The sequence below is a fragment of the Drosophila rhopaloa genome, unplaced genomic scaffold, assembly GCF_018152115.1.
Source record: "Drosophila rhopaloa isolate 14029-0021.01 unplaced genomic scaffold, ASM1815211v1 contig_163, whole genome shotgun sequence".
In the NCBI taxonomy this organism is placed as follows: Eukaryota; Metazoa; Arthropoda; class Insecta; order Diptera; family Drosophilidae; genus Drosophila; species Drosophila rhopaloa.
Window position 1 is genome coordinate 9,735,259 of NW_025335043.1, and position 26,885 is coordinate 9,762,143.

The following is a 26,885-nucleotide window of genomic DNA, read 5'->3' on the forward strand; positions in this document are numbered from 1 at the left end:
GGGCTATTTACAGGTAAAATAAAATTGGGCTCTTGAAATGAAGGTATACATTATTGCTTATTTCGATATATTGGCATTAAATCATTTAGAATCTAATCTAATCTGAACGTTCAGAATTCGTTTTAGCAAAACAAAAAAAAATTGCAAAATTTATGGTTAAAAACTCAAAATTACCCGTGAAATATATTTTTAAACATTTTTAGTTTGTATTTAATTAGAAAACAATGTAACGTGTAATCGTTATCGTATCCTTGGTATGTACATAAGTTAGTCTTAATTACTTTCCTCCACATTTTGTTTTTCAGGGGACTAAGTATCCTGCTCAATCATATCCATTAGTTGCAGAAACTCCTGTGAAGTTCCAGTAACTTCGTTTTCCGGGAATTCATCAAAATCATCATCCTCCTAAATGAGAAAAAGTTTTAACTAATGGATCAGAAATCAAGACTAGTTTTTAAACCTACCTCGAAACCAAAGCAGTTGCTGGCACTAATCTTGGAGGCTGCGCTCGGTTCGCGTTTAACCACCACCTCCTCGTCTCCGTTAACTAGTTCAACGACCATTACCCCGCCGTCTTGAAGTTCCACTGTAAAGTCCGAGTTGTCCGGCTCTTCCTTGATATGGAACGTCTTGGTGCTGCCGTGGGCTCGAAGGCGTCGATTGATGATCGTGGGCTGGTTGTCGGAGCCCGCAAGTCTGGCCTGTTTGTTAATAATAACGGGTGTGGGCTTGTCAGGTAAGATTTCCTCCTCTTCAATGTTCTCTTCCTCTGAGTTCTCCGGTTCAATTTCAGCCAGGTCATAGCTCTCCGGATTGTCCTCATCACCGTCTTCGTCCAATTCCATGAAGTCTTGCTCTTTGACTACCGCGACGACAGTGCCATCCTTCTGCAGACGCAGATTTCTGCCCATTTTCAGGCGGCGCTGCTTCTCGCGAGCATTCACAGAATTGTCGTGCATCTCCATATGCCGCATAAGGTTGCCTTTGTGGGTGAACTCACGCGAACAGGTGGGGCACTTGTGCATCTTGGCGCGCGGCTCCGGCGGCGTATACTCCTCGTTGTGAATGAGATTCATATGGCGGCGCAACAGTTGGCGTTGGCGGAAGGCCTGCGGACATTGTCCACACTGGAACGGCTTCTCGTCCAGGTGGATGAGCATGTGTGAGTCCAGGTGGCGCTGGGTGACCGAGGCGTAGCTGCAGAGTGTGCAGCGGTAGCACTTCTCGCCCTCGTGGGACTTCACGTGCAGTTTGTACTGGTAGCGATCGGGCAGCTGCTGGCCACAACGCCGGCACGAGAGCGGCTGGTCCGAGGTATGCATGTGCTTGATGTGGATGCGCAGATCAGCCTTCCGGCCGCAAGTGGTTGGGCAGAGGGTGCACTGAAAGACGGGCTTGTCCACCACGCTGTGGATGAGCTTGTGGGCCTTCAACGAGTTGGACTGCGTAAATCGCGACTTGCAGATGTCGCACTGGTACTTCTTTTCGCCAGTATGGATAACCAAGTGCCGCTTCAGCTTGAACATATCCTGCGAGGCGTAGGTACAGTGCGGACACTGAAATGGTCTCTCGCCCGTATGGCAGGTCATGTGGCGGCGCAGCTTGGTCAGCTCCACGCTGGCGTAGCTGCATTCCGTGCACTTGTGTGGCTTTTCCTTGGTGTGCTTGTAGCGCGTATGCCGGATCAACTCGCCGCTGGTAGTGAAGGCGCTCTCGCAAGACTTGCACTTGTGCGGCTTCTTGCCCATGTGTGTGTTCACGTGGTTCTGCAGGCTCACATTCGTTCGAAAGGACCTCTCGCAGATGGAGCACTTGAAGGACGGCACGACATCGTGGTTCCGGCAGTGGCGGGAGATCAAAAACTTTTTGTTGGCCGTGTACGGACAGTTCGGGCATGAGTACTTGTTTCCCGAGGCAGTCGCATTCTGGGCGGCTGGCTTCAGCTTCACCTCCTTGCTGCTCACTACATAGTCCAGGTCCTTTTTATCATCTGCCGTCTCTACAGCAGCGCTGTCCTCGAAATCGTACACCTCATTCTCGTTTGGTTCTAGGACAGAGGTAGCTGCTTCTACGGCAGCACTGTCCACTGCATAGTCCGCCAGATCGCTGACCACTGAACTGATGTCAGGATCATCCACCAGCTCCTCGATCTCCCGCTCAAGATCCATGGGTTCGAGTTTAGGTACAACGGGGTTCTTCCTGGGCCTGCCCCTGGTGGCTGGTACTTTGGGAGCTGGAGCCGCTGGAGGTGGTAAATCAATCTGCTTGGACTTGACAGCAGCTGCTCGCGCTGGACGAACGCTGATGGGTTTGCGTTCTGGTGAAGTTTTCGATGCGGCGGCTTTTGGTGGCGATTTGGCCGGGCGTAGATTGATGGCTAAGGAAAAAGAGGCATGTAAGTGATCAGAGTGTTATCTATGCCAACGGATACCCACCTTTATTGGTGGCTTTGCTGACCACGGAACGTGTTGGTCTTCCGGGCCTCGCTGCCGCCTGTTTGAGCTTCTTCTGCAGCTCCTTTTGCTTCTTGGGCGTCGTCTTGATGTAGCAGTTGCCCTCGTCATCTATGAAGTACTTATCCTCGTCGTCGTCGTCGTCATCCTCCTCCTCCGCATCCTCCTCTGCCTCCTCCTCCTCCTCCGGCTTCGACTTGCCAGCCTCCGCGTCCTGCTCCTCCTCCTCGTCCAAATCGCCATCCTCGGCGCGAATGGCCTTCAGGATTGTGTGCACCACCTTGTCATCGCTGCTGCCCTCAATTTCTTTGTGGAAATTGCTGAGGAAGGACTGCAGATCCTCGGAGTCCTCGTCCTTTTTCCCTCTCCTCGGCATTTCTGTACAAAAACAAGGTTTTTTAGAAGTGGCGACGCACAGCGGATCGGGGGCCCTGAAGAGGGCGCCTATCGATTTCTCGCCAAGATCAATCGAAGTTCTCCGTTCATTAATTACTTGCCGGCACTTAATTACTAATAAACAAGGAGTTGAAAAGGACGCCGGAATTCGTTATTTGCCTTAATTTTACGATTTCAGGCGAAACAGCTGCCCAATTCTAATAAAAGATGGCGACATATAGCATCATTTAGAGAGGGTTCCGATGTAGTTATCGATATATCGATACGCCCACTGTTTGGAATGCCTATGTATGCAATTGCTACGTTTATGCGCACTGTGATTTATGAAAAAAGGTGTACCAATTCCTGTTTTATTCGTGGTTTCAAGTGCTGATAACCGTTATTTTCGATTTTAGCATTTATCTCTGCAGATATTTGATTAATCAATAACGGTTTTAAGAGAAAATGAAATGTTTTATGTTTAATACATTTTTACCGTGAATTCAATAATTTTTGAATTTAAAACGGCTGCACTATTAAATGTTATGACTTTCTTTTTTTTCCTAAATATGAGTTTAATCAATAAATACTAAAAATAAAAAGTTTTAAATCTTGTTAAAATGCAGTCCAATGACTTTTGCCTGGCTGTGTTTCGTATTTAGAAGAAGTTAGAACAAATAACTCTTTAAAATTGTCCAAAATCAGGAAAAAAACAAGAGAGAACGCTATAGTCGGGTGCCCCGACTATCAGATACCCGTTACTCAAGTAAAGGGAGTGCGAGGGAGATGGAGATAGAAACTTTGATCACGCATAACTTTTTAACGAATGGTCCGATTTGAAAAATTTCTTCTACATTTCGATAGGTATTGATAAACACAATAAAACTGCATTTTTACTTTTCCGAAATATTTAAATTTTTAAAATCGTATTTAAGCGATTGGGGGCGTTAAAGGGGGCGTGGCACCTTTTTGAAACAAACTTGCGCTGCGTAGGAACTCCTAGAATCTGCATGCAAAATGCCAATCTTCTAGCTTTTATAGTTTCCGAGATCTCAGCGTTCATACGGACAGACAGACAGACGGACAGACAGACGGACAGACGGACAGACGGACAGACGGACATGGCTATATCGACTCGGCTAGTGACCCTGATCAAGAATATATATACTTTATAGGGTCGGAAACGCTTCCTTCTAGCTGTTACATACTTTTGCACGAATACAATATACCCTTTTACTCTACGAGTAACGGGTATAATAACTTAAGTATTAAACTTATTAAACCCCTGGAAACTAATGGTCACATGTTGGAATATACCTTGATACCTTGTGGAATTCGTTACAAAATTTTAATCAATTGGCATTCACAGTAAAAAAATTTCATTTTGGTTGAATTTTCGGAAAAAATCATGAGGTAACCCCTTATTAAAACAGTCACTCTTTTGGCTGTCGTTCAAATTTCCCAGAAGTTAGAACAAAAAACTATTGAAAAATTATCTAAACCCGAAAAAAATAAAATTAATTTTCTTTTTCTGGAAAAATAATGGTCAAATGTTGGAATTTCCAATTGAATGGCATTCAAGCTCTAAAATTTCATTTCTGCATTTCAGAAAGTTTCTTACCCAGGGTCTAATTTATACTCCTTGTTAAATTGTTTCAAAATACATATTATATTAATTTTTTGTTAATTAATATAATTTTTAAATAACCTTTTTAAAATGTCTCTTTTGAGGTTTTTATTTTTATTTCTATCTGTGGGTTAACTTGCCTTGTACTTATAGAGCTGTCATCTAGTTGAAAAAGGGGATGTCTTTAAAAAATTTAAACGAAAATCGATCTATCGGCTGTTTAAATGTATCTTTATATTATGTATAAAGTACTTTGTAGTAAAAACAAAAAAAGTTCATTTATTCCAAAAAGCTTAACTTCACAAGTTAGTTACCAATTTTAGGCGCTTAAGATTAAACTGTCAACTGTTATGTCCCCAAACAAACACAACAGCATTCGATTTGTAAAGTCCTTGCTGCTTAACAGCATGCATAAGTGCCACCGTAAAGTATCAATCACGAGATTTGAGTAATTTCCAAGCGTCCCCCGCTGCTGCAACTAATCAATTTAATGGCTCGAAATGGCCGGCTCAAATGATCTGTTAGCGGGCGAGATGAAAGGGGCGCGGACAATAGTCGAAAGTGTCCTCGTACATCAGAGACGAAGACACGCTTCACTATGGACCTAATTGCTTTAAAATAAGCCACACCCACGGTGCCCGAAAATCCATCTTGCACGCACATTACGAGCCCATCGATCGACCGTTAGGCAAGTGACTACATCGGACCTTTTCCACTGGAGGATTGGGTTGATCGAGATTGAGCAGCGAGGAGTGAGGATGGAGGATGGTGGAACGAGGAGCGAGGAACGAGCGTGCGGGCGGCCGGCGACTTTGATCTCAAGGATCAGAGCGGAATGGTGCGGTGCGGGGCACGCTTGTCAATTGTGGTTGGCTTCAAAAGCGGCTTACTGAACCCCATGTCCCGATACCAATACCGTTTTCAATCCCAATCGCAGTCGCCGCCATACACTGTCCCAGTTCCCCGGGCGAATGAAGTGTGTAATTTGAAATTAGCTCAGGCTCAGCGGCACCTTTTGAGCCGGGCTGACTTGGTGCACCTGCTGATGGGATGGCGATGCTGATGCTGATGGTGATGGTGACGGTGACGGTGACGGTGTCAGCAGTGCGGCTGTCCTGCGGCGGCTACTCAGTTACGCAGTCGCACCGCAGCGTCAAGGCCAGCCATCTCCATCCCCCGCATCTCATCCAGCATAGTTCGATGCACAGGAAAAAATTCGTACTCATTAAAGCCTTTTATTATTTATTTTTAATAACTAATTATAGACACTTTATTCCCACAAAACATATAATGTTGGCAATACTAACACATCTTTAATGTCCTTTCATGACAAATATTTGCATTTAGATTAGATTAGAGGCTTATAAAGTTACAATACTACACTAGTAAAGAATTAAATATTATCAGGACTGTCTTTATTGTGAGAAAAGTTTTAAATTTAATTGAAGATTTGTTTACCAATTTCTGAGATGTTCTTGGAACAATAGGAAAAATATTAAAAATTTTTGTCAAGACTAACTTTTTTTTCTAAATATAAGTTTATCCGAATCTAAATATAACGTAATTACAAATTTAAAATGTAATAAATGTAATGTAAAAAACATTACTTTATCTCCTTACAGATAGTTTAAAAATAAGTCATATCTTTAGTTTTTTTTTTTCTGTGTGAAATTTCATTTTCGATTTCAGATCCATTCAGTAAATGAACGCCATGGAGATATACGCAAATTTATGGCCGCACATATCTGTATGTACATTTATAATGTGACTAATTTGGGATCTCTTGATTTTCCAAATCCAAGACTCATCCATTCCGTTCGCCGCCAATCTCGACTTCAATCTTCTATGCCCAATCCGATGTCCGCCTGCAGTGGGGGGTGCTAATCAGGTTTCTGGCCCCAAATTGATTTCATTTTCATATTTCAATTTCGAAAGACGGTAGCCGGAGCTGTGTCGAAAATGCAAAATCAGTAAGACCAGTAGTCGCGACATGATATAAATTAACTGTTTTGACTTTGTGAAATGAAATGCGGCCCCTTTGAAATTCCAATTCGAAAAGGCGAAATATAACCGAGAGCCAAATCGATTTCTTACACAAAAAACTACGAGCAGCAGCGCACCGAAATTCAGAAAAAAAAAAAACACAAAATACATACCATTCAAAGTGGGCTCCGCTGCGCTCCGAGTTCGAGTTGTTTATCTCGTTAGAGTTGCCAGCGCGCCGATTTCTTTTCGGCTTAAATGGTTTATGTGCGTTTGCAACCAGTTTTATGGACATCGCCTCCGCAGGCTGACGGAGCGGCCTGATTATATATTGATGCCGCCGCTGGATGTTGGATCTTGGATGCCGAAGCCGAAGCCGAAGCCTATGCCGCCAGACCAAAGCCAGCTTTTCGTATTCAAGAGTTTAGGTGGGCCGTGGCCGGCGCCTTTGAAGCATCTCGTTTACCACGTGCCGTGGCATCACTCCACTCCGCCAACCCCAAACTCCCCCCACCCCAACCTCCAACCCCCAAACCCCCCATTCCTGAATCCCAATCTCAATCATCCAACGATCGCGGGTGGAGCTTTGGCCAAAATCAACAACGCCGCTGATCCCCACATGATCCAATCAAATCGGCGACACACAGACCCCCATTTGAATTAATAAACAAAAATGTTCATAAATAAACATATATTTTATAAATGTTTATTTATATGGTTTAACAGAAAGAAAAAAAAGATTCCACAGCCAGTTTTCAAGTCGAGTAGCGATTTTAACGATTTTAATGATGTGCTCAACGTCTTATGATTTAATTATGCCGTTTGTTGTTGCGGTTATCGTTTGTTATCTTCGCCTTTTTTTGTTGTCTCCGCCTTTTATCGGTCTCAGCTAATAATATATGCCCCATATTGAAGCCGGCTCGGCTATTTATTGAGCCTTAATTATGTGCGATTTAAATTCTTAATGAATGCCGCTTTTGGCCAGCTCCGCCGCAGATCAGCTCCTGTTTGGCGTAGGCGCGCATGTGCCGATGATTTAAATGATAACGAATTGAGATATCTGCATAATGCCGATAATGTGCGGGTGGCAGATGCGACGAGGAGGCGCCGGCATGACGACGCCAGTGGATCGTCTCGGTGAATCGCGAAATTCCGCAAATTTGCATTGGATGTGATAAAATATGGAGTTAGTCATTTAATAGGTCTTTCGTTAAAAAGAAATAGGGTGAAAAACAGATAAAAAATAAAATTGAAACTGATTTGTGGAACACCTATTTAACCTCTATATATTCCAGATTCTTACTTCCAAAACATCGTAAGCAAAAGTCAAGAATATTAAGGAATACTTTTTTGGCCAACTGGCTAAAGAACCCAGTAATAAAGAATATTAAAAAATCTTGTTTCAATTAAATATAGTATTGATCGATGACTATTATTTTTGTTAAACTTTAATATAAGCTTATAAAAAATTCCAGGTAAATAGTCGTTAAATAATTAAGTATTAACATTTAATATATGACTAGAGTTCTTAACAAGAAAATTATTGGAAAATAATAATCGAAATTTAAATGAATATGTAAATACAAAAAACACAATATTAAAAAGCATATAGGCTAAAGGAAGCGAGGCTATAAATAAAACGTTATAGAGTAGAAGGATCTCCAGTAACTTCTATTGTCACTCATGAATTTGATCCTTTTGAAGAGATCAAAGCTGTTTTTCTCAGCATCTACGAAATCATTCTTTCGGCATATGAAAGAGGAAATAGAGGATGTTTCTGGATATAGAAAAGAAGTGGGCTCCGAGGGGCGTGGCGAGGCAGCGACATATGTAGGTTGCGTTTAGTAGCTTAGAATCAAAGTCGGGATCAGCGCAAATCTCTGTGATCATTGCTTTCTGCCGGCGTCGCTGCCTCGGCCGCAGTCTGCGTCGGCGTTGGCGTCGACGGCGCTGCCTCTGCCGCTGTCGGTTGAACACTTTGATGTCCTAATTGGTTTATTACTTTGTCGGCATCTCGAGTCTTCTTTGTGTTTCTGTTTTTTTCTCTCCACCTATCCAGATCGCTCTTCCTCTCTCAATGCACAGAAAAATAAACTTTATATATTTTTGGGTAAAACAACAGCCTTGCATTAAATGTTATAATATTTATAGTTGCCTATAATATATACATATACAATATCATTTAAATCCATAACTAAATAAAAACATAAAACAAAAAACAAATATATTTAAATAAAAATACTTAACGTCCTTTCAACTTTTTAAACTTTCTTAGTTTTATGAACCAAATTTACTTGCTTTAAGAAATTGAAAATAATTTTATTTGATAATTTATTAAAACATTAATGGTTTTTTAGATAAGAATAATAAGGCTGTGTTTTAACTTAACATTGACTCTATGAATATTTAATTTGAATACTCTTTGTATTGCTTATTTATTGTAACTAACATTTCTAAAACTAACTTGTTTATGAAAAGAAAAAAATATTAGGCTATTTGGGTTTTGAAAAAAAGTGGAATATTTTTCTGCGTGCAGTTTTTGTTGTTGTTAAATTCTGTTTTATGCCGTTGCCTGTTTTATTTATTTCTTTATTTCTCTGGGTTTTCATGCTGCAGCCCGGGACTTGAGATACAACTTTAGCCCCGACTTTGGCCCGAAATGGAGCTTAACGAGTGAGCACGCGCACAGAACGGGACGATGGTCGTTGGGCCCCGGGGCCCCGAACTGGAAAACGATCTGGCCAACTCACCGGCCGCCCAATCCATCGCGCACACCCCCCCCCTAAAACCCGCCCTCACCGCAGCCTTACAATGTTGCCGCGTGTGCGCTCAATCAACATGTTGCGATATCAGCGCAATTTGTCATCTTATAAACAACGGAGCGCGGCTAAAGTTCTGACCAGGTCCGATGCCCCATCGGGCAGGCATCGTGATCAGAAGCAGTTGCGGCAGTGGCTGCAAGGGCAGCAGAACACCACAATGGCCAACTACCAGGAAACCGTTTTCCCAAATCTCCCATCTCGCACTGTTCGCTGTGCGGTGGTCCTGTGTGAAGTTCGCCGTATTCAAAGCACAAGAAAACTCAATCAAGGGCCTCGTAAATCTCGGCACAATTTGATGAGTGCACAGTGGGAGACAATGGCATGGGCCGTAGGCCGTGACCTCTGCACAGTGGGATGCACTATCACACAGTAATGTTTTACTGGAGTATTTCCATACTGTCTTACATTTTGTCAAATAAAAATGTTGATTTTCAACTGGCCCTTAGTTATTCTATAATGTAAATATATTTTAGAAGTTTTTATTTATGTAATCCTTATAATATCGTTATTCCTTACTCGTTTAGAAAATTTCACGTTCTAAAATATTATAATTATGTTGAATATTTAGATTATCATTAAATTAAGACGTCAATTTGGTAATGCTTTAAAATGTTATTATTTAGGTTTACGTATCTAATTAGTTGCATTTAGTTTAAAAAATAAAATAAAATATGATCTTAAAATGTCCTTAAATAGCTCCTGTCTCAAAAAATCAATCTTATGATTTCCGTTCGATGGTACATTCCATGATTTTACTTACAGCCACTTCTTTCCCACTGTGCTGCACTGTAAGTGGTCCTAAATTTCTCGGCTTATTGATTATGGCCGACGCATCGGCGCATCCATTTCCATTTCCGATTCGTCATCATCGCCCCCAGCTGTGAGATTCTTGAGGATTCAATCGGAGTTATGATGGCTCGTCGTGTGTGGCGGGTGTTTTGACATTTCAGGGCGCTCGAAACTGGGATCTCGGATCTGTTCGCTGGCCGATTTCCATGTGAATTTGAGCCATCAAAAGTGATCTGCCGTTGATCTGCCGAGCAGGGCTGATCCGGGCATTATTGATCGTCCGTGCCCCGCTGTTGTGATCCGGTCACAGCATGCGGCACATGGGCCAGGCCGCTTGCAACAATGGCATCGCTGTCCCATAATCTACACCACCGGCGGACCTTTTGAAGGTCCTTTTGGCCAAAGTTCTGCCGTGAGGGCGAACACACACGCCGCCAACATATGCAAAACACAATGAAGTTCTTTGAAGCGCGTCGTTGTCGTCGTATTTCTTTCAGGTAAGCGACAATTATTTATCTTACAAATTTACCTGAAATTAAATACTTTCGTTTGACGGCGCTGCAATGCAGCTACACAAAAGGCGACAAATTCCCCCTTTTGCCATGTGTGTGTCGTGTTTTCATTTTTTGTCTTTAATCAGCGGCTGTTGCTTTGATCACCATCTCGGGATCGGCATCGCCCATCGCCATTGCCATTGCCATTGCCATCAGCACCACCTGACAAGGTGCTACGTTTAAGTCCCTCCCTGGCTGCCTGGTTGCCTGGATGCCAGGTTGCCCACCTACCTGCGACCGAAGGTGTGACAAGTCAGCGGATTTGCGTGTTGCTTCTTGCGAAATATTTAAAATGCAAGATTATCGCCCAAAAAGGCTCGCTCGCCGCACTTAATCCTGCCGCTTTTGCAGGCTCTCCCATTTCAACATACATTGAGAAAATTCCAAATTACTATCAGGCTCTTAAAATTTAATATGGGGACTTCAATACGATCAATGCTTTTGCACTGCTTAAAAAGCCACAATTTTTTATAAGCTTGCGATCAAAAAAGTTACATATATCTATTTAATTATGATTTATACATACATGCATTTTTTGTAAGTAACTTTTTAGTCTGTTCAATATGATACAGTTTAAAATTAAAATGCGTATTAAAAAAATTATAAAACAAAATACTTATTTGCTTAAGTCATAATCAAAAAGAGATAGATAAATAACAGTTTTTAAATGTTATAACAATTTAAAATACATTTTTTCTCTATGTACCAAATTTGGTCCAAAAAGAAACCACCTCAACTACACTTTTTTGACTGTCTTAAATAAAATAATTGAAATTATTAAGCTAAGATATAAGGATGAACATTTAAGCGAGATAAGTAAAATTACGTTGTTTTTTTGGAAACCCAAATTTAAAACTTTTTTCTGTGTACGAATTTATGTCGTTTTTGATCTTGCCGTGCGCTCGACTAATTAGCAATGGAAGCCACAGAAACGGAAACCGTGAGCGAGCGGTGGATATAAGAACAAAACAATTTCGATTAAAGCAAAATCTACCGACAACTAATTCAATCCAAACATAATCGCGCAATCATAATTACAACAATCTTCCGAAAGCATAATCCAGACCCAGTTCCAGTTCGAGTCGCAGTCGCAGTGGCAGTCGCAGCAGCATTTGCAGTCCCAGAGACACAAACAAAGATCAACGGAGCGATCTTAGCCGGAATTCTATTGCTGCCTGTACCAAACAGCAGCGGCAGCACTAACAACATCAACAACAGGTTGCCGCAGCCACTGCCACTGCCGCTGCTGCCTGAAGTGCTTCGTGGCCCAGACAAACGTTAAGATTGTAATAACCATGTTAAAAGCAATTTACGTTTAAAGTGCTACCGTGATACGCCGCCGATGCGTTTCTTGATTAAGAACGAGGGGATGCTGGGAAAAGGAGTCGGGGAAAGAGGAGCAGGAGCTGGACTTGCATTTATTTGGCGGCAAGAAATGTTTATACCCGTTACTTGTAGATTAAAAGGGTATATTGCAGTCATAGATAGTATGTTATATACATAAGTATAGTTCTATATATAAGTATAGTTTAAATATTTCCTCCTTCTCATTTATCCATTTGATTGCAGAGATCTCTGAAACTAAGAAAGATATATACCTTTAAAAAGCTAAGAAGCTAACCTTTATGCTTTGACCAGATCCTAAACAAGTATATTTATGTGGAAACTACAATTTCTTGTCGAAATAGACTTGTTAAGTCAGAAACCTTTGTCAAAATCGGATAATTCCCTTATACAGTTATGCAACATAGTTCATAATAAAAATGGTAAATAGGGGGTACCTCATAGTCGGTTCTTTACTGTTTTTATTTGGTACCTTTGGGAACTTTCCTTTCATATTCACAGTCCACTTAACACGCGCGTCGCACAATGCGCCTCAAAACACAAATGAGCGGAGTTCTGCGCATGCGTTGCTGCTGCTGCTGCTGATGTTGCTGCTGCTGCTGATGTTGCCGCTGGTGATGTTGCTGCTGCCCCAACGGTGGCGACGGTAACCTCAGAAAATCTGTGCTGGCGGCACGCTTTGATGTTGGGAATGGCGTGTGCCCCAATGCAGAGATTTTCGCTTTGTTGTTTCGCCGACTTTGTCTACGTCTTCGTTGCCGGCCAACAACAACATCATCGCCATGCAACAGCAATTTGCCGCAAAGTGGACCGCAGCAGCAGCAGCAACAACAACACGACGAGCGTGGAACGTGGAGCGTGCGATGCGAGAGAGTGCCACCAGAAAGTTGTTGCCCCTTGGCCAAGTGTTCAAAGCATTTCAGCCAACTTTGGCGGCCTTTGGGAAGCAGCCAGAGCTGACCATTTGGCTTCTGCTGTGGGGAAGTTTAAGAATCCTGAAACACATTGAAAATAAACACAAACAAGCCAGCGAAAGTCAACTTTACTGCATACTTATCGGGATTATTATCCACCCCAATATATTATATTACGAAATGAACTTAGTAATGTTTTAATGGTGTATTTTACAAATATTATTTATACAGTTGGCATGAAAAATAAATAACCTGGAGTAAACTACAATAATTACTGTAGTAAATATAATATTTGGTTTCCAAAAGTAAAAAAAAAACTACCACTAAATTTTGTTAATCTTAATAAAATATTATTTCTTAACCGGAATGAAAAATACTTATGAAAAATTAGTCCTCAAAAATCATTGTTTTACTTACCGAAACGATGAAAATAATTAAGGGGTTATTTTTTAAAAATCTTTATAATTAATTAGGGTTTGGAAGCAAATACCCAATTTTCCACATTTTAATAACACAATATGGTTTCTTTATGGAAATTCCGCAAAGAATTTCCCTAAATCGCCTGGTGCAACATCACTGACCTCCATCAATCGAGAGCAATGCAATTATGATCGCTGGCCGATGAAATTAGAGATGGCCGCAATGCCGGCTGATGAGTAATGCTGCAGACTGGAGATTGGATGCCTGGATCCTTGGCGCACCTGTTGCGTTTCCCACAGTGCGATGCCGCATTGCATTTCGCAAAACGGGAACAGTTGCGCGATGGTGTCCGTGTCCGTGTTAGTGTCCATGTCCTGTACTGGCTGGAATCTGGGAAAGGATCAAAGGACGTGACCGTGACTGGGCCGAAACGATAATAAAGTTGTGCATTAAATGAAATTTTAATTGCTTATCGGCGACCAGCGATCCGGGAGCCCATCTGTTGGGATTAGAGCGGCCTGATGGCCGACTCGATTGATGTCAAGCGATGTCGGCGCTTTGAAGATTATGCCCAAAGTTATGAGGCTGTAGCTCCGTTTTCCAGGTGCTCCGGGTGATCAGTTCGGCCTATGCGAAATTATATAGCTCAGTGGTGGCAGCGGCAGATCGGCAGATCGGCAGCTTTAACTACGCAGGGGCTGTCGCTTCTTCGCCGTCCTCATCATCATCATCATCATCATCTTTTGGCTGGGGCATCAGCTGGCGCTGTTGCTTGCCGCTCGCTATTTGCTGCATGCGGCTAAAGATGAAACGCGGCGGCAACACTTTGATGCGGCCAAGATCAAAGCCGCCGATTGTTTACATAATAGTGGCCTTTGAAACGGAACAATAGAATGCCAGGATCAAAGACACCGACCAGTTTACCCGGTTAGTGCGCTTAAGCGAAATGAATGTCCATGTCCGTCCGCCCATGATCTGTTTTCCTGGCCCCACACCGCAACAAAATCTGGAGCACTCTCATGTTGTATAATTTTTGCTCAAAAAATTATAGATATTTCCCCGACTCATTATCAACTTTACTCTTTTTTTGTCGTTATTGTATTTCAAAGTAAGTTTCATCTTCATCTTTGATCTAATCAACATTGCATTTATAATTTGAGTTCTGATAACTGATAAATAAATTTAAATGATTATTTTTTGGTCAACATCTTTCAGTGTAGTAAAAGTAGAACTTTTTAATGCCAGAGTAATATTACGATGGGAATGTCATATTTTTGTCTGGTGAAGCAAATTATTATTTTAAGTTAACAAAAAGAGATGGGCATTACAAATAAAGATATTGTTAACACAAATGTACACTAAATTCTCTTGGTACTAAATTGCTTTTCTTAGATAATAGAAAAGGACTTACTCTGAAGGAAATTCGCCGAAGAAAAACATTCCAAATAATATTTTTGGGTTTTTAAAGTCAAGGTTTCTTTCTCTTAGCATTAAAAATATTAAATTGATTTTTAACATGTACTAATTTGTGGTTAATATAAATGTTCATAGCACCTAAATATTTTACTGTGCAGTAAAAGTAGCACTCATCACAGCCAGATCATCATCCCGATGGCAATATCATCATTATGCCGCTGAAGCGTCTTTGAATTTGTGCTGCTGTAATTGCTGAACAGCCAAAGGAGTTGCAACTGCAACTGCTGCTGCAACTGCTGCTGATGCTGATTGCGCGTCAAATGTTTATGGCATTCATCGCGTGCTGGCGGCGTTTTAATTGCCCGAACGGCACAAGCGCCTAGTGGCTAGTGGCCAGTGGTCAGTGGCCACGCTGCGTATGAGCAATGCGAGCATCAATAATCTCCTGAGATGCTGCCGCCGTCGTCGTCGTTGTCGCATAATAATTGCGTGTACTTAATGCATAAATATTGCACTGAATCGGACTGGTCGACCAAGTCGGCTCCTTTCTATTTGCCACTTTTAAGTTCGCCGCCGCCGCCGCCAGTTGGACATCATTTTTTCAGACATTTTTCTTCTTTATATTTTTTTTACTTTTTGCCTTCTTCCTTTAGGCCTACAATTTCTATTGGAGCAGCGCTGCGGCGGCGAACAGCTAAAATCAATTTGGTCAGTGATAAAATTTTTGCAAAAACGAATCAATTTTATGGCAACGGGTGGGGGGAAAATCGTAAAAGTATTTCGATTTCGGGGCCAAACGGCAAAAATCAAAAGGCCCCGAAAAAAAGAATTTTTAATGATCTGTCATTAATTGAGTTTCGTATATAGAAAAGCGTGTCGGCAAAGGGTCGGTTAAAAACGAGGGAATTTGCCTTTAGATTTACAATTAGATAAAAGTCGCTGGCTACTTTATTGAGATTTTATGTCTTTAAGCCGCATCGCGAATGTTCAGGGCCATATCAAAAATTGGTCCGATTCCACGAAATGCCCAAAAGCCATAAAACACAGTCGAAAGAAACAAAACAGCAAAAATAAATGCGATGAGCGAATTATGAGAGTTTGCATTATAATTGCAATTACACTAAATTAGCATTAACCGAAAAAAGAAGGCACGAAGGAAAGAAAAAAAAACAAAAGACTTAGGCAACGAACTTGGGCGAGAAGACCAGAAGCGAAATCCATTTCGGCTTTCGATTAAGCAGATCAAAGGGAACCTTAATACGGTTATTAACAAGTAGCTGCACTCGCTGCCTCTGCCGCTGCCACTGCCGCTTTCTCAGTCGCCGTCGCAGTCGCAGCGCTGCCCGCGATTCTCTCAAATTGCATTGCCCTGCAGTTTATTATTAGTTTTGTTATTATTTTGCGTATTCTAAACAAAAACGCAGGCGGACAAATGCCGCCGCCGAGAGAGAGAAAGAGCGGGAGATATGCGGAGAGTGAGCGGTGAGCACGTGAGAGAGCGCCGGCGTCGACTGAGGCAGCGGCAGCGACTGCGTCGGCGGCAGCGGCAGCGACTGCGTCGGCGGCAGCGGCAGCGGCGGTAGCAGCAACTTCGGCATCAACCAGCGCAAGGTAAAATTTCATTCCGTGGCGAGCATTCGACGTGAGCGGACGTTTTGAGCGCGTGTGCCGTGCCGCAGATAACTAAACATCGCAGTGCTATCACATATCACCAGAAAAAAAATACAAATCGAAACGAATCAAATACATTACTTCACAGTTAAACGACAACAACAAAAAAAGAACCCCCGCCCAAAACAAAATTGAAATCACAACAAGTTGATAAGTGCCAAAACAAAAATCAATACCGATCGCATACAATGCAGCGCCCCAAAAAGTGCTCAGAACTGTGCTGAACAACAAAAAAAAAAACAAACATCAAAAATCTATTTTAAATTCATATATATCTATGTGTAATCGAATCGAAAATGCCAGCCGAACAAATCGCTAAAATGGCAGCTAAAGCCGGAGAAGCTACAAATAAATGGATTAAGACCCAGCAGGTGAGTTATCAACGCCGCAATTCGGTAGCCCCAGAAATGAAATATGAAGCTGCTGCGCGATCGGTGAAATATTAATAAAAAAATATATATATATATAACCGTAGGGGGAATATCAAAAGTTGCCGCTTAAACAGAAAACCGAAAAATACAGTAGCACGTCAATTAAAATTAATAGCTTCCGACTTAAGCCGCTGGCCAAGTTGTGAGAACTCGGCCGAGAATCGAAACCGAAACCAAAACCCTCTACAGCTTTATTTACGACATTAGCATAGTCGCTCGAAATCAATTTGAAAATCCTTTGCAAGGGCATAAAAAACGAGATTAAATTTGCCTGCGTGCGCAAAAAAAAAGCCACAGCGAAAAAGGCGGAAAACAAAAACAGCAGAAGAAAAATAAGCAGTGGCGGTAAGGGGAGCGAAAACAAAAAGGCCGACAGAAATGAGCGGGGAATGGGACTTTAAGTGTAGCTAACCAAAAACCCTCATCAGCAGCAGCAGCCGCAGCAACAGCAACAACAAAGTGCAGGCCGCCTTCGTGCGCCCCACTTCGCTTGAAGTCTCGAGACCCCATATCCCCAAAGCCATACTGCTCCGGCCACATCCACAGCCACTCCACAGTCGTAGTAGCTACTGTTTTCAAAGTTAAGATCAATGAGTGCGACGACGACGACGATGCCTTGGCTTTTTGTAGTTGGCCCGAACAGCACAGAAAACAATTTTCTTAGTGTTTCAAGATAAAGTAGGCGTTTTTTTTTAGTTTCCAGTAACTTTAATCTGATGGTTGTTTTAGAAGGAGTAAATTTAAATACCAAATTATGATTGCGTGACTATTACAACATTGTGTAATCCCAATCGAAGTAGTTAAAATGTCAAGATAAGCTAGAGTTACAGGTATTAATAAATCAAATTTTTTGTAATTCACAGAGTTTTCCACCTAGAGAACAATTGAAGAAAAAGCATTGTTTTAAGCATAGTGGCTTATATTAATTAAATTTAATAACAATTAAAGCAAGACAGAATTCATTGACAAATTAAATTGTCTCAGATATTGACAAAGGGATTTCCAAAATAGTGAAATAAATAATAAAACAAATAAATTTATTTAACCTTGTGAATCATAGAAAATGTATTTATTTTAATGAAATACAGTTAAAATTGAGATGCATATTTTCATCTCTAATGAAAAACTGTGGTAACATTTATGATGTCCATGATTATTTTCATAAAAATAGCATGGTGAAACCACAAACAACTGCCAAAATCCTAATCACTTTTGGGATCGCGTTGAAGATGATTCGTTTTTTCTCTGTGTGTTACTTGGCCAGCTTCGATCTGCTTTGCAACATGCCGCAAACATACACGAGTCCACGGGCGGCAAAGTACAAAGCCGAAAACGGCACGGGTTTAGCGCGCTCGGAGTAAAAAGCGATCAGCGGGCAGCAGCCGCAGCGGCAGCAGCAACAACAACAACAATACGGCGACCGCTTGGCAGACGTGCGCACATCCACAAAGATACAGATACGAAAATACAGAGAAACATATACAAATACAGATGCAGATACGGCACTACGGCAGAGACACAGATACTCAGATCAGGCCGGTCTAATAACGCTGCTGTTGGCACTGGCTACACGTTTCGGCGGCTTCGCTTTTGTTGTTGCCGCTCCCCACTCCCCGTTCCCTTCCCATTCCCATTCCCGCTGGCCTGCGGCTTCATTTGAGGCTGCTTCCGAATTACCTGCGCCTTTGCCATGCCAGCAATGCAGTAGCAACGCAGCAGAAACGCAGCAGCAACAGCAGCACAGCAGCCACCGCGTTATTTCCCTGCCATAAAAAGTATTAAATTGCCGCAAACAGGTGTATTTTTATGCCCGTCAGGCAGAAAACCGAAACCATAAGGCGGATCGTTCAGGTTTCGGGAACTGCAATTATGCGCGCCTAGGCCATGGCTTTAAGTATTCTAAAACTCAGCCACAGGCAGGCTAACTACAACAATAAAGCGCAATTCAGGTCAGAATCGGAGAACAAATCAATCTTTTCCAGCTGTCAAGGATTAAGCTGGCAAAAGTGGGAGAGATTGCAGTTTACCAGGGAACATGGGATTCAAAAAGGTATTCATTGCACTACCTTATAGAAGGAATAATGTTTTGGTCCTTGAAAATATTTAATAAATAATAACTTATCTGAACTTGACTAAGATAATAATACAATACAACGAATAAACTTTTTCTTATTTGAATTCTTTAAATTTTAAAGCAATTAATTTATTGTTTTATAGGGATTAACTTTTTTAACTTTATTATCAAATACTAAATAACACAAAAATTTTGTTTAATATATTTTACTGAATTTAAAAATGACTTGTTTTCCGTCTAACTTAAGCTTTTTTTTAAGAATTTACAAAAGAATTTAATTCCTTTTTATACAAGTAGTTATTTGGAGAACTGTTGATTAGCACAATAACGGCTTCTAAAATATCACATTCTATAAGTACCAAAAGCATCTCGTTTATCCAATAACACTTCCTTGAAATTATATTGATAAATATTGCCATTGTTATCACAATCGTGAAAATTTGTTGGTGTATTTATATGCCATTTATTAAAGTCTTTTTTTTTGTGAAGAGCGCGCTCTCTTTCATAACGATTCTGGTTACGCGCGCAAACTGAAACCATTGAAGCCGGCAAACAACAGAGAAACCGGGACAGAGACGGAGATATTGGGCGGAGAAAGAGATGGGGGGAAACGCAAATCAAACAAACTGGCAGCAGGAACAACAATAACAACAATTACAATGGCAGCAACAACAATAACAAGTGCCATGAGAACGGCAACGGAAGTTTATTTATGCCCCAGACCGCTGTTTACTTAAGCGTATTGCGATAAGCTGCGAGTAACTGAGAACGCGCTAGTCCGTTTGTAGTTGTTGTTATTGCTGGTTGCTGTTGTTTCTGTTGTTGTTTTGGTTTTTGCTGTTGTTGCCGCTGCAAGTGCGCCAAGAACAACAACAACATTAAAGTGGAGCTTCCTTCACCTTTAAGATCCAAGCGGCGACGGCCTCCCTTTGATTTGGACAAGGTCGTTATGAATTGTGCTAAGATAACTAAATATACAGTAAAACTTCCTTAGTTCGAACCACTATTTTCTTAAAAAGAATCAAGTCTTTTTTTTATTAAAAGTATATTTTATATTCCAATGCAATTATGACTTACAAAGACTTTTATTTAGCAGACTTAGAAATCTTACAGTTATTTCTGAAGGCTATTAAAATTCTTATTAGGCTTTCATGTATTAATATGCTTATTAGGATTTCGAACATTAATTTTCTTATTAGCACAAATTTGATTAATTTTAACTGTCAAGTTCGTACCTTAACCTTTAAACTTTATTTCTAGTCACACTTTACAAATAAACAAAAGAAAAAATAAATATTTGCAACCAAAACAAAGGCCAATTTTAATATTGTAGTTCACTGAAATGTATGAATGGCTAACCTTTTAAAAACTAAATCAACTATCAGCAAATATAATTGATAGCAATCCCTAACCTAATGCAAATTGCAATTCGATTAAAACACTTAGACGGGCGACTGTGCCGCAGTCGATTGCCACCGCAATCGAATCAAATGGAATCAAATCAATTCCAGTCACAACGGGGCGTATACTCGATTTTTTTAATAAATGAAAAAAAAAACGTGGAAAAATAAAGAACGCTTAGCGCCATCGCGTCGCAAACGCGACCGAGTATTTGCAGCAATTAATAAAAACTGACAATATAATCGGCGCGACAAGTAGTTGGCTGCCATCCAGCCCCCAGACATTCGATTCGATTCGAATCGAGTAGAGTAGCGCTCCTTTGTCGGCATCGCCACTTTGGAAAGGGGGAGGGGGGGAGAAAATAAGGCAAAATATTAATAAGCACTGCCCGCAATTAATAGCGCAACTTAAGACTCTATATAGGGTAATTAAGCGGCGCTTGTGAACATTTTTCCTTTGGCCACGCCGCCTCTGTTTTCGTTTTTTTCTCTGTTTTTTATTCGGCGGCGCTGCCGTTTTTTCTCAACAGGTAAACACAACAAGTGCAACGTACGCTCACCCCGTATCTCGCGGTGTATCTGTATCTGTATCGGTGTTTACTCAAACGTAAATCCGCGCACGCACACGTGAAATCTTTTTATTTATATTTATTTTACTTGTTGTTCTTTTTATTTTGCCTTTTTTTTGGAGGTTCATTGTGGCCGCAGTCGTTGGCGCAGTTGAACTAATCAACAATGGAAACTACTCATCTGATGTTGAGGAGCGAGCTCTTGTCAAATTCGTTGTTTGGCGGCAAACATCAGACGACGAGCGGCTAAGACGGGCCACAAAGTATCTAAACCTGTTGTAAGAGACGTGCAGAGCGGCCAAAAAAAGGGGGGATGGGGTGAGAACTAGAAGAGTGGAGCGAAATATGTGGGTAAAAAAGGCAAAGAGTATATAAACGAAATATTTACAAGGAAATTTTAAAATGAAAATGTATTTTATATCCTGTTTTCAATAATAGTAACTATTAGTTTTTAATTTCTTTAACTGGCCTTTCTACCAAGATATAAAAACTTATTTTTGTACTTTACATAAATCTTCGTTCATTTAAATACATATTCAATCAAAAACTCATCCGAATTTAAGTAAAACATTAAAGCAAAGCTCGTTTAAAAGGCAAAGGCTATAAACAAAATATATACAAGTTAAATAAATAAATAAAGATTGGTGTATCTATTAATAAAATAACAATATTTTTTAAATTAATAATAATTATTATTTTCGTTTCCTTTGTCTAACTTAATTATCAACACATTAACTAATAAATATAATATAAAACATATGCCTTTTTATTAGCTTACATATTTATTTAAATCCAACAAAATAAATTTATGGCTTTCATAAATCAAGCTTCCACATATCTTAGTCAAATAAAATCAATTCACTATTATTAAAATGTTATCAACTAAGGTATTTGTCAATGATTTTGTTAAAACTAATTTATCTGTATTCAGATTAGGTTTTCGTACATTATGCACATATATCATTCGAATCTGGGGAACCAGATTGTTTGCTTTATAAATAGCTAAGCCACTGGATATCGGCGAATATATATATATATCAATGACGACTGGCTGGCTACCGTTAGATCAGAGCTGGCCAGTCCAAATTATACTTTGTAGGCCTTTGGCCAATATAATTGCCAGAGTGTTTTCGTTTCGTGTTTGTGTCATTTGCATTTCTGTCTGCAAATTGTCGTTGCTGGCGGCGGCGGCAGCGGCAGAAGTCGGCGGACTTCAAAGGCCTGTATAAACATTGATTGAAGATTTCTTTACGATTTCTGAATGGTTATTTATGCGGAGGCAAGACCGTAGACAGAATTGACAGACTGACACACTGAGACACTAAAATCGTTGCCCATGTTGTCGGCAAATGTTTTTGTTGTTGTTGTTTTTGCTGTTATTGTTATTGTTATTGTGTTATTTACAAATTGCTGGAAAATAGCTAAACAACAAAAAAAAATGTGAAGAATCAGCGAAACAACAAAACAAATCGCCAGATAGCTCATTTGATTGATGTGTGTAAAAAAGAAACAACAACAAAAACGGCCTTAAGTTCAAAGCCAAGAACTGCTGATTACCACGCGTCAGCGGCCATGACAATGTGAAATTGAAATTTGTTTGACTGGCACTGGAACTGGAACTGGCACTGGCCCACGGGGCGTATGATTAACAACAATTTCTCGCCATGTTTGACTAAATACTTTGAGGCTGTCTCTGTGTTTCTCTCTATGTAAAAACCACAAAAAAAAAAACACGAAAAATAAAAACAACAAACAAATAAGGAAGGGAAGGGGTAAAGGTAAAAAGGGGGGTGGGAAATAACACAACCAAACGGCAAGCGGCAAAAATTTCTTTGATCTTATCGCAAAGCTTCTTGCTCGCATTTTGATCAAAGCAAGTTTTTCCGCCAAAAAAACATAAGAGCCAACTGGTCACGAGAGAGAGAGCCCAGAGTTTGTGGCCCAAAGCGAGATGGAGAGCAGCACAGCATCTCTGTTATTGTTGTTAACTGGAAAAGTACATAAAGCAACTCTCCTTTTTTGTATTCTCTCCCACAGACAGCAACGCCGCTGTTAACGATTCTGCTGCTCTTGGCCACGTTTAGTCAGCTGCCAACTGCGAGTGGCAGCAGCAGCAGCATTAGCAGCCTGGATGGAGCATCCTCCAGTCTCCAGGACAAGGATCCGCTGCGGGAGACCAGCATGAACATGATCCAGCGCAACTACATGGTGATGCACTCGGCCAGCGGATCCGGGGACCACAGTCGCTCCTTGAAACGCGCCGTCCTGGCCAACTCGAGCATCACCTGCAACGACGGCACCCATGCCGGCTACTACCTGCGAAAGCAGCCCAGCTCCAAGAAGTGGATCGTCTTCCTCGAGGGCGGCTGGCACTGCTTCGATCTGAGGTCCTGCCGCGCCAGGTGGATGCGACTGCGCCACCTCATGACCTCCTCGCAGTGGCCCGAAACGAGAGATGGTGAGTTTGCCACTAGAAATACTAAAAAGATGGGTTTACAGTCCCTAAAAAGTTATTACAAATATCCTACTTAAAAAAACAGAACTGATAAATTGTTTAAAAATAGACATTTAACATGCAATAAACATTTAAAATGTAAAAGATTTCATTAATAATTGGGAAAATATCTATAAATGCTATTACTTCCCTTATTGTAGCTTGATTGAGTTGTTTTAATAACATATGTAATACACAACTATCTATATTCTTTTTCAATCAGTAAATATTAGGGAATACATAAAATCTGTTGTGTTATCTAAATTAAAGCCTTGTTATTTATTTTCTAAAATACATTTTTCCTACTTTTTTTTTTTTTACCAATAAAGCATCATGTAACTTAAAGAATATCCATAAATTAATTTCATAAATATACAAATCACAGGAAAAACAATAATTAGATCAGTACCACTCAATCAGTACAATATAAGCAATGAAATTATATCTGCATTTTGAGCACCACCAACAATATCTAATTATTTCCCCACTTTCCCCACTTTCAGTTGGAGGCATCCTGTCTCCCCATCCGGAGGAGAATCCCTACTGGCACAACGCCAACCACGTGCTCATCCCGTACTGCAGCAGTGACTCGTGGTCGGGAACGCGAACGGAGCCGGATACCCGGGATCCGGAGAACAGTTGGAGGTTCATGGGAGCACTGATCCTGCGTCAGGTGATCGCCGAACTGATTCCGGTGGGATTGGGACGAGTGCCGGGTGGAGAACTGCTCCTCGTAGGCTCCTCAGCCGGAGGTCTGGGTGTAATGCTCAATTTGGATCGCATCCGAGATTTCCTCGTCAACGAAAAGAAACTGCAGGTTACTGTGCGAGGTGTGAGTGATTCGGGTTGGTTCCTGGACAGGGAACCTTACACGCCGGCGGCCGTGGCCTCCAGTGAGGCAGTGCGTCAGGGCTGGAAGCTGTGGCAGGGTCTGCTGCCCGAGGAGTGCACCAAAGCGCATCCCACGGAGCCATGGAGGTGTTACTTTGGCTACAGGCTATATCCCACATTGAAAAGTAAGTTATATTTTTGAATATTTCGAATTTTATTTAACCCACTTTACTTCCCAACCAGCTCCCCTTTTCGTCTTCCAATGGCTTTTCGACGAGGCCCAAATGCGAGCGGATAATGTTGGAGCACCCGTGACCCCACAGCAATGGAACTTCATCCACGAGATGGGTGGTGCTCTGAGATCCTCGCTGGACAATGTGAGTGCCGTGTTTGCACCCAGTTGCATAGGCCATGCGGTCTTGTCGAAAAGGGATTGGGTGAATATCAAGATCGATGATATATCGCTGCCCTCGGCTTTGCGCTGCTGGGAGCACTCGACGCGTCGCAAGCGGCACGACAAGCTGAAACGCTCGACGGAGCCATCGACGGCGGTCACCCAGCTGCCGCCGCATGCCAATGGCCAGCGGCACCAGCGGCACCGTCAGCGGCAGCACCGCCAGAAGCAGAATAACGTGGCCCAAACGGGCGGCCAGCGGAAACACAATCACCTCAGCAAGGAGGAGCGGGAGGAGCGGAAGCGGGTGCGGCAGGAGCAGCGACAGAGGCGGAAACAACGCCGGCGACAGCAGCACAAGAAGGCCAATGGAGCGCTGGAGGGCAGGAATAAGAAGAACAATAGCCCCAAGTCGAATAATGGTAATGATCGGGAGATGCGGAAACAGCGACGTCGTCAGCAATTGACACCTGAGCAGAGGCAGGAGCAACGCAAGCGACGCCGCAAGGCGCAGCAGCAGCAGCAGATGCAGATGCAGCAGGAGCAACCAGGAGCTGCCAATGTTGTCCTGGAGACGGGGGAACCCCCCCAGAAGACACGCTCCTCGAACAACGCCTCCGCCTCCAATGGCAACAGCAAGGCCAAGAAACGGCAACGAGTTCCACGAGTGCCGGAAAAGTGCGGACTGCGACTGCTGGAGCGCTGCAGTTGGCCGCAGTGCAACCACTCCTGTCCCACGCTCACCAATCCCATGACCGGCGAGGAGATGCGCTTCCTGGAGCTCCTCACCGCCTTCGGTTTGGACATCGAGGCGGTGGCCGCCGCCTTGGGCGTCGACATGCACACCCTCAACAACATGGAGCGCACCGAGTTGGTCAACCTGCTCACCCAGCAGGCCAACTAGACTCACCAAATACCCTGTAAATTGGGGTGGATCCAGAATAGTGACCAAAATCGTAGGGGTAATGTGTAGATACTTTAGGCTTTTATCTTATATATTTTTCAGGGGCATGCCAAACATTTCTTAAGTCCTTACTTTGGTGTCCTTTATTAAAATAGTTAAAACAAATTATTAGTTACCAGGTTAAAACACACATTAAAAAAAAAAATCAATAGGCCTTTGAATTATATAATTTTTTAAATTTGATTTTCTTTCTTTTAAAGTACTTAATTTTTTTTATTACAAAATGAGACATCATAAAATCCAAGTGAATACGATAAAGTGTACATCCCTACGATTTGTTAGCTTTTTGGGGGTCTAAATATAAGTCGACCCACCCTACTGTAAATAAGTGGCCTGTATATATAGTTTGTAGGTGGGGCCGCTCTGTAAATATTGCATAACACCACCCCAAAACACACACACACACTCACATAAGTGGAGATAGCTCCAATTCCTAGAACACACCAAGAAAAAGACATGCGCATAGTACCCAGTAATTAAGCAGAATTTATTTATAGTCCTACTCGAAATGCAACTCGTATTCGTATTCACATTCACATTCGCACGCCACATATTTATTCATTCGCATTCTGCAATCACAATCACAGAAATGAAATCTGCTTAACGAGAAACTAAACACAAATGCAACCACAAGACTGTTTTTATGTTTTTTTTATATATATATATATGTATACTGATAATAATAGCATAGTTTACATAGATATGCTTAATAATCGTAACTGTTTATGTAATTTATTTGATAATTTTATGGCCCGTTTAGGATTGTACTTTTGTGTGGAATCTAGACTGTTTCAATTGCCCCACGCAATGTTTATTTTTTTATTTTTTTTTTTATACATTGTATTATACCTACCTCAGATCAGTAAGAATGAAATTGATTAACAGCTGCCTTCACATAAATCATTGCGTACCTGTGCAACGAAAATCAAATACTTAACTTAATACCGCCCGCATTCCGTTAATGAAAAAATAAAAAAAACAAAGAATACAACAGCACAAAAACAAAAATAAACATAAATATTAAACAAATGCGAAAATAGCTAACCAGAAGCGAAGTGAACAAATCGAATAAATAATTGTAGCAATGTTTGTAAAGAATTTCTAGATAAACGAGAAAAATCGCACAAAAATAAACTATTTAAAACTAGTAATTTATGTTAAGCCTGTACAGAACTGGTTGAAGTTTAGCTTTAAGAATTGTTGTACTTAAACTTAGTGATAATCATAAACGTAATGCAATTTCCAAGCTTGTTAGCTTTTGTTAGCGTTGTTCAAATAAGCTGGTTATCATTTTCAAAAGATGAAATCGACCAATATTTGAAGAAGAATAAACCAGAAAAATAATTAATTATTTTAAATG

At 41.3% G+C, this 26,885-nt stretch overlaps 2 protein-coding genes across 3 annotated transcripts; one reads left to right on the forward strand and one right to left on the reverse strand.

Annotated features, from left to right (window-relative positions):
* Positions 1-170: 170 nt before the first annotated feature.
* Positions 171-3,072, reverse strand: LOC108050635 (transcriptional repressor CTCF). Of its 2 annotated transcripts, none has more exons than XM_017132407.2 (4): positions 2,951-3,072; positions 2,436-2,831; positions 465-2,377; positions 171-405 (listed from the first exon to the last, which is right to left on the reverse strand). In XM_017132407.2, exons 2-4 carry the CDS (start codon positions 2,827-2,829, stop codon positions 310-312), a joined length of 2,403 nt encoding a protein of 800 aa, XP_016987896.1. In that variant the 5' UTR covers positions 2,830-2,831; positions 2,951-3,072; the 3' UTR covers positions 171-309. The 2 variants fall into 2 exon arrangements, with proteins under 2 accessions (XP_016987896.1, XP_016987897.1); XM_017132408.2 differs by having other exon boundaries at positions 2,947-3,072.
* Positions 3,073-16,333: 13,261 nt separating this feature from the next.
* On the forward strand, positions 16,334-26,853 carry LOC108044777 (palmitoleoyl-protein carboxylesterase NOTUM). The gene is made up of 4 exons (XM_017123917.2): positions 16,334-16,739; positions 22,880-23,300; positions 23,840-24,352; positions 24,411-26,853. The coding sequence occupies exons 1-4, from the start codon at positions 16,665-16,667 to the stop codon at positions 25,463-25,465; spliced, it is 2,064 nt and encodes a 687-aa protein (XP_016979406.2). The 5' UTR covers positions 16,334-16,664; the 3' UTR covers positions 25,466-26,853.
* Positions 26,854-26,885: the final 32 nt, after the last annotated feature.

What these genes read in the sequence shown, in the direction of transcription:
- LOC108050635 (XM_017132407.2), bottom strand. Translation starts at nt 2,829, where the DNA reads ATGCCGAGGAGAGGGAAAAAGGACGAGGACTCCGAGGATCTGCAGTCC. An exon ending in CAGCAAAGCCACCAATAAAG is followed by an intron (nt 2,378 to 2,435) that starts GTGGGTATCCGT and finishes CTTTTTCCTTAG; the next exon opens with CCATCAATCTACGCCCGGCC. An exon ending in GCAACTGCTTTGGTTTCGAG is followed by an intron (nt 406 to 464) that starts GTAGGTTTAAAA and finishes TTTCTCATTTAG; the next exon opens with GAGGATGATGATTTTGATGA.
- LOC108044777 (XM_017123917.2), top strand. Translation starts at nt 16,665, where the DNA reads ATGCCAGCCGAACAAATCGCTAAAATGGCAGCTAAAGCCGGAGAAGCT. An exon ending in GTGGCCCGAAACGAGAGATG is followed by an intron (nt 23,301 to 23,839) that starts GTGAGTTTGCCA and finishes CCCCACTTTCAG; the next exon opens with TTGGAGGCATCCTGTCTCCC. An exon ending in GCTATATCCCACATTGAAAA is followed by an intron (nt 24,353 to 24,410) that starts GTAAGTTATATT and finishes CTTCCCAACCAG; the next exon opens with CTCCCCTTTTCGTCTTCCAA.